At 40.3% G+C, this 11,408-nt stretch overlaps 1 protein-coding gene and 1 pseudogene across 1 annotated transcript; both read right to left on the reverse strand.

Annotated features, from left to right (window-relative positions):
• Nucleotides 1-918: 918 nt before the first annotated feature.
• On the reverse strand, nt 919-9,055 carry LOC119909697 (ribonuclease inhibitor-like; the record flags this gene model as incomplete). The annotated part of the gene is made up of 7 exons (XM_038727911.1): nt 9,036-9,055; nt 8,819-8,992; nt 8,483-8,656; nt 7,187-7,360; nt 6,624-6,797; nt 6,247-6,420; nt 919-1,081 (listed from the first exon to the last, which is right to left on the reverse strand). Coding segments are annotated over exons 1-7 (1,053 nt in total), but the record flags the coding sequence as incomplete, so codon positions are not given.
• A 377-nt stretch (nt 9,056-9,432) lies between these two features.
• Nucleotides 9,433-11,131, reverse strand: LOC119909698 (annotated as a pseudogene).
• Nucleotides 11,132-11,408: the final 277 nt, after the last annotated feature.

Below are 11,408 nucleotides of genomic sequence, written 5' to 3' on the forward strand. Positions count from 1 at the left end.
AGATAAAAATTCAGGAAGTTCTGATAAAAATCCTCCAGGCGGTTTTGGGGGGCGATAAATTATAACAAATATGATAGGTTGCAGCCCTCCAACTTTAAGAGTGAGAACTTCAAAGAGTTAAATTCATCACAGCGTACTTGATGACATTTAAAATTTTTCCTATACACGCTCACTAGCCCACCACCACGACCACTGACCCTCGGTTGACTAAAACAATCATATTGAGGCGGACACAGTTCAGCTAGCTGGCTATAGTCATTCATCTGCAACCAGGATTCAGTTAAAAACATAAAATCTAGATTTCCATACAAGATAAAATCATTTAAGATAAAAGTCTTACTTGAAAGTGATCTCACATTGAAGAGAGCCATTTTAAATGAGTTTGTTCTGGGTGCTGGAGTTGGTGCAGTTGTTCTAATCCTTAAGAGATTACTAATATTTCTGTGTGGGATGTGCACATTTCGGTTTACTGGTCTATGTGTGATGATGACAGGAATAGAAGTCTGTGGAACAGCGCTGGGAGCAGACGGCTTTACATGCCAGCAGGTGGAGACAGTTGTTTGTGGCAGTGAGGCAGAGATCTGTTCAGTGAGCGGTGGTGTGTCCAGGTGTGCTGCATGAATGATTAGTCATTCATATAAGTCATGTGTGGACCGCACCACATGCTGTATGTGCGCAGCTAACATTTCTGAGCCCCGTTTGTTTGGGCGAAGTCCGTCTGTCTTAAAAAGAGACATTCTTTGCCAGAAAATATTAAAATTATCCACATAACACACACGGTGAGCCCTGCAGGCGGACTGGAGCCAGCACATCTGTTACTGTTTCCACTGTTATCTGCAGGGGTGCTGGTTCAGACTGTGAACCAAGAGTTCTCAGCTTGTCAGGCAGACAGAGAAACAGTGTGTGAGCTCTTGTTGCCTGTTCATACCTGAGTGTATCTAGTCCAGCTGACAGCAGCTTTACTCCTGAGTCTCCTGGATGGTTGAAGCTCAGGTCCAGCTCTCTCAGACTGAAGGGGTTGGATCTCAGTGCTGAGGCCAGAGAAGTACAACCTTCCTCTGTGATAAGACATCCTGAAAGCCTGAAGACACACACACACACACACACACATAATATATTTTTATCTATTCTTTCCTTGTCAGTGTGAATTCATAATTAATGATTCAAATTATCAAAATATTAAATTACCCCATCAGTCCACTGCTGTAAAATTCTTCCCTTCATCAGCAAAGTATTTTGACTAGGAAATGTAAGCATAGCTATGGTCTATGCTCCAATTGGTTCTGAAACTACTTTTTACTTAATGTATTGATAACTCAGTGACTGTGTTTGATGTGAATGAGAGCATAGACTGTATCAAAACCGAGGAACGAATACTTGACAGCTGAATAACTTGAGATGGTGGCCTGTGTAAACAAAGAAAATGGTGGCAAGTTGCTACCAGACAATAAAGCGAAAAACTAGCGCGGTGAGTTAATATCTAAACCGCTGGCAACAAAAGTGAGGACACCCCTAAGTGAAATTGTCCAAATGGGGCCCAAAGTGTCAATATTTTGTGTGGCCACCATTATTTTACAGCGCTGCTTTAACCCTCTTGGGCATGGAGTTCACCAGAGGTTGCCACTGGAGTCCTCTTCCACTCCTCCACATCACTGAGCTGGTGGATGTTAGAGACCTTGCGCTCCTCCACCTTCCGTTTGAGGAGCCCCACAGATGCTCAGCAGGGTTCAGGTCTGGAGACCTGCTCGGCGAGTCCGTCACCTTTACCCTCAGCTTCTTTAGTGAGGCAGCGGTCGTTCTTGGAGGTGTGTTTGGGGTCGTTATCATGTTGGAATAAAAATTATTCTAAGTTGTGAATCCTGTCGTGTGAAGTCCATCGCTCTCTGTCTGCTAACTTCTCTCATCCTGCACCATGTTGATGTAGAACAAAAAAACCTTCAGAGCTTCAGAGCTAGATCAAATGAATGACGTGTATACAAGTATTATTCTGTTTGAAATAAATAAACTGTTTCATAGTAGTTACAGTTTTGTGCAAAATGAATTAAAGGCCTGTCCCAAACATACAGTAGGCAGGATCAAATCAGGGATTTTAGCAAATAAAAGTTTTACCCAAAGTTAATCTTGGTCTCAGGACATGGTTCCAGTAATCCATGTCCTTAGTCTGCTTGTCTTCAGCAAACTGTGTACGGGCTTTCTTGTGCATCATCTTTAGAAGAGGCTTCCTTCTGGGACGACAGCCACGCAGACCAATTTGATGCAGTGTGTGGCGTATGGTCTGAGAGGCTGACCCCCCACCCCTTCAACCTCTGCAGCAATGCTGGCATAGACTGTTAATAAAGACATCATGTCTAGTAAAGTAGTGCTGACTAAGGGTAAAACTTCTTTAAGCAGCCTAGTTGGGATGGAGTCTAAAAGACAAGTTGATGATTTCAAATATAGGCTTAATAAGCCCGACAAGCAAACCGAATTTAGACGAATCTATCAACAAATTGGCACAGAACTGGAATAGAATATATCAGGAAAAGACATTAACAATGCATATGACAGATTCTTAGAACCTTTTAAGTATTTATATGACAAAAATTGTCCAATAAAAGAATATAGCAGACCCGGGCCCATGCCCGCCATGATTTATTGTCCATGGAACCCGCCATGGCTCGGGGGCCTGTGGAGAATAAACGACCGAGTTTTAAATGAAAGGGGCTTGCGGTTACGAAGATCTGAAATGAATGTATGTATATGGCAGTGTTATTTTATTTCCATTTTATTGCACCACCTGGAGGCCGATTGATGCAAAATTTCACACAGGCTCTTGGGAGGCCATGCCAGATAAGGTCCCCGAGTTTGGTGTAGATCGGACATTGCAAACGTAAGATGTGACATTACATCCTGTTTGACATTACATCCTGTTTTTAGCTTTTGGCCGTTTTTTGTTGGATCAAAATTCCCTCTACAAACTTTCTTCGGCTTGGTCCAGCGATGGTCCATGCCAAGTTTCGTGTCGATCGGACTTGCGGCTTCGGAGGATTTAATTAAAATAGGTTTTCCAGTTTTCGCGATTTTGCTAAATGAAAACGTCATCGCACAGAGGCGTGTCCTATATATATCGCAATCGGCAGCATCCCCCAAACACGTAGACATAAGGTTTATGAATGTAGTAACATGTAGTGGGCTGTAGTTATGAGGCAAAATGTCCTTTAGTTGAAAATCCCTGTGGAATGAATGGGATTGTCTGATGGTATTTGAGCTTCGATTATAGCGCCACCTTTTGGCCGAAGTGCACCAAATTTTTCAGGTGTCATCAGGGCCCCATGGGGAACAGTTGACCCAATTTGGTGTCAATCGGACTTGGAAAATGCATGTAAGTGAATGGGGGGAGGGGGGTTATTCTGTTTCTTCCTGGTTATTATTAGTTTCCCTGTGGCTTTCTGCCTGCGTCTCATTAGTCCTGAGCCCCCCTCACCTGTGTTGCTCCCGCCCCACTCGTTGGTCCCTGTGTCTATATACTGGATGCCTGCTTGTCTCTTCAGTCTTGGTCACATCCTTCGTCTATGGGGAGTGTTCTGCCTTGTGCTCCGTGTAATGGGAATTTCATGAGAACCATCTTTAAAACACTGTCTTGTAACTAATCTCACTAGGGGCCTCCAGCCTCTTGGGTATGGGGTCAATGGAAGGTAAATGTGTGTGATGTGGGTGTTTTCCCTGTTCCCTGGAATATTCCCTGGTTTTTGGATTGCCTTGTGTTTGTTGGATTTACCTCAGTTTGGTCTTACCCTTATGCTTCCACGTAAGCTTGTTTCAGTTTTTTTTTTTTTTGAGTAATTAAATCCTTTTGAACTGCATCCTCGCCTTTTGGTCTGCATTTGGGTCCAGACCTCAGCCTTCACTCAGCCAACCCATGACAAAAATAAATAATATAAACAATATTAAAGGAATATGGGCTATAATGAATAGTATTATAAGAAATCGTCCTAGACAAATACAGTAGGTTTTCCTAAGTATTTTATTGATAAGGATAAGAACTATTATAATATGGATGATGTGGCTAACAGTTTTAATCAGTTCTTTGTAAATGTGGGACCTGACCTAGCTGGGAAAATCACTGTAATAAATTAATAGAGAGAAATCCAAGCTCAATGTTTCTCAGGCCAGTGGATGAAAAAGAAATATTGGAAATTGTGAGCAAATTCAAGATAAAAAGTCTACCGATTACAATGACATTGACATGACTATAGTGAGAAGTAATTGAGGGGATCTCAAAACCATTAATATTTATATGTAATTTATCATTTGAAACAGGTTCATTTCCAAACAAAATGAAAATAGCCAAAGTCATACCTCTGTATAAAAATGGCAGCAAACACCAGTTCACAAACTACAGACCTGTCTCCTTACTTCCACAATTCTCCAAAATACTAGAAAAAATCTTTAAAAACAGATTAGAAACATTCTTGGATAAGCAACAATTACTCACAGACAGTCAATATGGATTCAGATTAAACAGATCTACATTGATGGCAATAATAGAATGAATTGAGGAAATCACCAGTGCCATAGATCATAAAAATTATGTAATGGAGGTATCTGTACGGTGTCAGGGGTATAGTATTAGACTGGGTGAGGAGTTATCTTAGTAAAAGACAGCAGTTTGTGAAGTTGGGAAGCTCCAGGTCAGTATGTTTGGACATTGCTTGTGGTGTCCCCCAGGGGGTCATTTCTGGGACCAAAACTGTTTATTTTGTATATTAATGAAATATGTTCAGTATCTAAGTTGTTGAAGATGGTGTTATTTGCAGATGACACAAATATATCTGTTCAGGTGAAAACCTTCAGCAACTAGTGGAAGATGTCACTAAAGAAATTAACAAATTAAAAATATGGTTTGATAGAAATAAATTATCATTAAATTTAAATAAAACTAAAATAATGTTATTTGGAAAATACAATATGAATATTCAGGTGAACATACAAATAGATGGGGTTATAATTGAGAGTTCATGAAAATAAATTTCTTTTTATTATATTAATTATAGATGACAGAATCAGTTGGAAATCACACATTTATCATGTACAATCTAAACTATCAAGATCAATTGCAGTATTAAATAAAGCCATATTTCATTTACTGTGCTGAGATTTGGGGACACAACTACAAAAGTTCATTATATTCACTATCTATTCTCCAAAAAAGAGCAATAAGGATTATTCATAATGGTGGGTATAGGGATCACACTCACTCATTATTCTTACAGTCAAAATTATTAACATTCACAGATCTGGTGAAATATCAATCAGCCCAAATACTGTTTAAAGCCAAAAATAACCTATTGCCAAGAAATATTCAAATATTATTTAGGGAGAGAGAGGGAGGTTATAATTTAAGGGCGAAACACAACACAACAAACAGGATACGGACAACCAGGAAATGTTTTTGCATTTCAAGCTCTGGAGTAAAGATCTGGAACAGTCTTAATGAGGAACTAAAGCAATGTCCAAACATAAATCAGTTTAAAATCAGTTATAAAGATATGGTTTTCAATGGTTACAGGGATGAAGAAGGGGGTGAATAACCAATGAGTTTTTCTGGGGCTAGTAATTATCTTCAGTTTCATTGTGGTCATTTATTTCTGAGTTGCTGGAATTTATTCTTTCCTATTATATTTTTTTTATTTTCTTGTTTAAATGATTGATGTACATTTTGAATTGCTTTTGGATATAACAAAGTAGATGTGCAAATATTTGGAACGCGGGTCGATTACTTGTAAGCTTTAGATTTTTGGATAGGGGGTGGGATTAAATAAGGTTTTTTTTCTTCTTCCCACTCCTTTTCTAATCTAAATCACTTCGATTTGTTTACTTGATTTCATTTTCTTGTCAAATGTTCTTTTTACATATATTCGTAACAAACATAATTACCAATGGTTTAGATGAAGCACAACACAACCTGTTGTTATCAGCTGGTCCGTTTGTTTTGGAGAGGAGGAGACCGACTTTGGCTCCATGTAAAAACTCCAATTTAGCGTAACTCCATCCACAGCTGTTAGCTGTAAATGCACCGCTGCACACTGGCTGCTATTTCTGGGCAATAAATTTTATTCCAAAGTACGATCTGAGGCCGAGACTTGTGTGTGCCATTTGACTTTCAGGTCCAAGGTTTTAACTGCAGTGTATAATCTACACTGTTAAAACCTAAATATGTTGGGTATCTTGCTACATTTTCTCTGTTAACATAAGCTGAATGCTGACCTGAGAGTCTCTAATGCACAGTGTGGACTCCCCAGTCCAACAGAGAGCAGCTTCACTCCTGAATCCCGCAGGTCGTTGTTGCTTAGGTCCAGCTCTCTCAGACTACAGGATGGGGTGCAGAGAACTGAGGATAGAGCTTCACAGCTTCTCTCTGACAGATTACAGCCACTCAACCTAGAAAATATAGACAATACACATGTGAAAACATTCGTCTCTGTGTTTGAAATTACTTACACCTACAGTATATTTTGACAGCAACTATTTTCATATCAGTGTCTGAAAAGGGAAGTGGTGTACCGTAATGACGATGAAGATAAATGACAAAAACATAAATGTGACAGTTATGGCTGACTCTTTACATGTTTATTAATCCTGACCTGAGAGTCTCCAGTGTACAGTCTGGACACTCCAGTCCAGCAGAGAGCAGTTTCACTTCTGAGTCCTGCATTAGGTTGTTACTCAGGTCCAGCTCTCTCAGATTAGACGATTGGGAGCCAAGAACTGACATCAGAGCTTCACAACTTCTCTCTGACAGATTACAGCCACACAGCCTAGAAAATATGAACATCGCATTTTTGAAAATATTACTCAGTGTTTATATGATTTAGGTTTACATATATATAAATATAATCTTTATTTGTAGAGCACTTTTCAAAAACAAGTTACAAAGTGCTTTAACAAGTGTAAAGACAATAATACCCAAAAAACAATAATACAGAAACAATACAAGATAAAAGCAAGAAAACATTGAAAAGACTAAAATACACGTTTAAGATAAATATAAAATAAGTAAAATAGAATAAAATAAAAGGGATAAAATAAATATTTAGGTACAAACTGCAAACTTCATAAAAGAGAAGTAGTACAATGACTGAAGAAAAATGACAACAGCATCATGTGACAATTGTAGTTCACTTTTTATAGCTTTATTAATCCTGACCTGAGAGTCTTCAGTGTACAATGTGGACTCTCCAGTCCAGGAGAGAGCAGCTTCACTCCTGAATCCTGCAGGTCATTGTTACTCATGTCCAGCTCTCTCAAACTAGAAGACTGGAAGCTGAGAACTGAGGACAGAGCTTCACAACTTCTCTCTGACAGATTACAGCCACACAGCCTAGAAAATATGAACAGCACATATGTACATAAGGTGGTGATGGCGCAAGGGTGGTGATGACGCAGTGGATAAGACATACGCCTTTGGTGTGAGAGACCCATGTTCAATTCCCAAATGTTACACATCCACCAATGTGTCCCTGAGCAAGACACTTAACCCCTAGTTGCTCCAGAGGTGTGTGACTTTTGACATAAATAACAATTGTAAGTCGCTTTGGATAAAAGCGTCAGCTAAATTAATAAATATAATGTAAATGAAAACGTTACTCTCTGTATTTGATATGATTTAGGATTATATTTTGGTAGGCACCGCTTTTATAAAAGAGAAGTAGTACAGTGACTGATGGCGATAACATCATGTGACAATTGACCCTTCACAAAGCCACGCCAGCCCTAATGACTGTGTCTGAGTCTGACAAACGGTTGGACTTATCAGACTTAGTATGGCGCTGCCACTATCTGTAACTGCACTCCCTGGAGAAATATTGTTTAATTTTTGGAAAAACTAAAGAGCATTCTCAGAGAATTATACAGAAATGTTTGCATTATGCATTTCAAGGTTAGATTCAGGCTGTCAAACTGACAAAAAAAACAAAACAAAGATAGAAGCTATATCCTACCGATCACAGAGTAAAAGTGAACCACCACATCACCTGATCATTGAGACAGAGGACAATTATATTAAGGATAACACTGTTGCTTTCAACTGTGTAGGTCTATATTCCCTATTGCAAACATTGAAATGAAAAGCAGTAGGCCTATATAACGTTACATTCAGTAGTAAGTTAGGTAGCATTAACTAGCTAACATTACATTAGGAACAATCCACAGCCTACATTTTTCTGCATTTATTTTAGGTTTTGGAAAGGGAATAAATCGTACTTCTCCTTTCAACCTCTCCTGGTAGTGATTGTAACTATTACAAATGTTCCAGTAACAGCGTTTGACCATATCTTGGTAAAACTTGGCAAAAAAGCTAGACAACGACTCCTTTTGCATGCTACAGCATTGCCATGGAGGTTTCGGACTTCAGTTAGAGTGTGTCCTATAAGGTGCTGTGATTAGCCAGCTTGCGGTTTTGGGACGTGGCTTAGCGAAGGGTGAATTATGGTTCAATCCTGACCTGAGAGTCTCCAGTGTAGTGTGTGGGCACTCCAGTCCAGCAGAGAGCACCTTTACTCCTGAATCCTGTAGGTCGTTGTTACTCAGGTCAAGCTCTCTCAGACTAGAGGACTGGGAGCTGAGAACGGAGGACAGAGCTTTACAGCTTCTCTCTGACAGATTACAGCCACTCAGCCTAGAAAATATGTACAGCACATATGTGAAAGATTTTCTCTCTGTATTTTAAATTATTTACAATCATATTTTGAAAAGAGACGTGGTACAATGACTGAAGAAAAGGACAACAACATCAAATCACAGTTCTGGTTCTCCCTTTATAAGTTTTCATAATCCGGACCTGAGAGTCTCCAGTGTGCAGTGTGGACTCTCCAGTCCAGCAGAGAGCAGCTTCGCTCCTGAATCCTTCAGTTTGTTGTTACTCAGGTCCAGTGCTCTCAGACTAGATGACTTGAGGCTGAGAACTGAGGACAGAGCTTCACAGCTTCTCTCTGATAGATTACAGCCACTCAGCCTGAAGGGGGGATAGTGAGAGATATTCAGTGATAAAGACAAACGCTGATACTGTTTGTTTCATCTAACACAAAAAACATCACATTTATACAGTTTCCTATAGTTTTTATTGCTGTGTTTATTATTGGGATCTTTAGTCAAATCAGTTTGATCCCAGTAATACACAAATTTATTTTATCTTAAAATCAACTACATTGTATAATATTTTGTTTTCATTTCATGGCTGCATTAATCTGTGGTGGTACAATGAAACTAGTTTTTCAGTAAGACATTCTTACACTGAGAACAACCCTATACATGTGATACAGTGAGTATCTGCAGTTATCTGTGCACTTACAGAGCTTTGTTGGAGGCTTTGACCACTGGCAGCAGCCGCAGAAGAACCACCTCTGAAGCAGAGTATTTCTTCAAGTCAAACACGTCCAGATATTTTTCTGATGACAGTAAGATGAAGCCCAGAGCTGACCACTGAGCAGGAGACAGTTTATCTGTGGAGAGACTTCCTGAACTCAGGTACTGTCGGATCTGCTCCACTAGAGAACAATCGTTCAGTTCATTCAGACAGTGGAACAGATTGATGCTTCTTTCTGCAGACAGATTCTCACTGATCTTCTTCTTGATGTACTCGATTGTTTCCTGATTGGTCTCTGAGCTTTTTCTTTTTCAGTAGGTCTCGTAGGAGAGTCTGATTGGTCTGCAGAGAAAGTCCCATGAGGAAGCGGAGGAACAAGTCCAGGTGTCCATTTGGACTCTGCAAGGCCTTGTCAATAGCGAACCTGTGGACCTCTGACACAGATGTTTTGCTGAAAACCATTCGCACATGCTTGCCAAAGGTTTGCCCTGGCTCAGACATGACATTCTTGTTTTTGTTAATGAGTGCCTTCTCTACATACAAAGCTGCCAAAAACTCCTGAACACTCAGATGGATAAAGCTAAACATCTTGTCTGCTTCATCCTTCCTTCCCACGTTCCTCTTTAAAGATCTCTGTGAAGACTCCTGAGCACACCGAGGCTCCACTGACATTAATGCCGCTCTCTTTCAGGTCTGATTCGTAGAAGATCAGGTTGCCCTTTTCCAGCTGGTGGAAAGCCAGTTTTGCTAATGACTTAATGTACTGAATGCACTTTTCTGGGCCGTATTTCTTTTTTGCTGATCAATCTGAAACACCAAGAATTCTGTGTACATCTCAGTCAGGGTCCTGGGCAGCTCTCCTCTCTCTCTGGTCTTCAACACATCCTCCAGAACTGTAGCAGTGATCCAGCAGAAGACTGGGATGTGGCACATGATGTGGAGGCTTCGTGATGTCTTGATGTGGGAGATGATTCTGCTGGCCTGCTCCTCATCTCTGCATCTCTTCCTGAAGTACTCCTCCTTCTGTGGGTCAGTGAACCCTCTAACCTCTGTCATGCTGTCGACAAACTCTCGAGGGATTTGATTGGCTGCTGCAGGTCGTGTGGTTATCCAGAGGCGAGCAGAGGGAGCAGTTCCTTTTGATGAGGTTTGTCAGTAGCACATCCACTGAGGTGGAATCTGTCACATTGAAGTTTACTGGCTGATTTTCCCAGGTAGAGAAGTCCAGATGAAGACGGCTCTCATCCAGTCCATCCAAAACAAACAGAAGTTTGAATTTACTTTTGTCATAGTTGGTGTTTCCTGATGACTGCAGAGTTTCAAAGATGTAGTTAAGAGCTTCTTCCTTGATTTCTCTGGTTTCCCTGATGCAATTATGAATGAGTTCTGTCAAACTAACTTTTCCCCTGCCCATAAATTCAGCTGGCGGAAGGTGAAGGGAAAAATCAGATGCATATCTTGATTGGATTTTTTTTCAGCCCAGTCCAACACAAACTTGCTCACAAGAAATGTTTTGCCAATTCCTGCGATTCCACTGGTCAGTACTGTTCTTATGGGTCTGTATTTTCCAGAGGGGGGTTTGAACATGTCAGTAGGTCTAATTGGTTTGTCTGTTTCTGCTGGCTTCAACACTGCCTCAATCTGCATGACCTCATGCTGTGTGTTTATGCTTATGTCAGCCCCAGCAGTGATGTACAGCTCTGTGTAGATATCATCCAGACGTTCCTTCTTCTGCATCCATCCTTCTTGTATACATATGAACTTGTCCTGAAAGTGTGATTGAAGCATGTGTTGGTATATGTGATGGGTTGTGGCTCTGGTATTGGAACCATCATGTCTGTGTTGAACACAAATATAAAAATATAAGTATCAGGCTGTTTGTGCACACATATAGAAGCATTCTGTTCTTTAGGATTGTTTCCTAAGAACCAACGACATTTTCCTTTCAAATACAGCAATGGAGCCAGCTTAATGTCATAACCAAACATATTTGATACTGTTAGTAACGTCTCTGTTAAGGGGGTGCACACCTGCCACTTTGCCTCTTGATGCCCGAAGTGACCTT

The sequence above is a fragment of the Micropterus salmoides genome, unplaced genomic scaffold (assembly GCF_014851395.1).
Source record: "Micropterus salmoides isolate LMB-PRFRI ecotype aquatic unplaced genomic scaffold, ASM1485139v1 Ms_hic_scaffold_1835, whole genome shotgun sequence".
Lineage (NCBI taxonomy): Eukaryota > Metazoa > Chordata > Actinopteri > Centrarchiformes > Centrarchidae > Micropterus > Micropterus salmoides.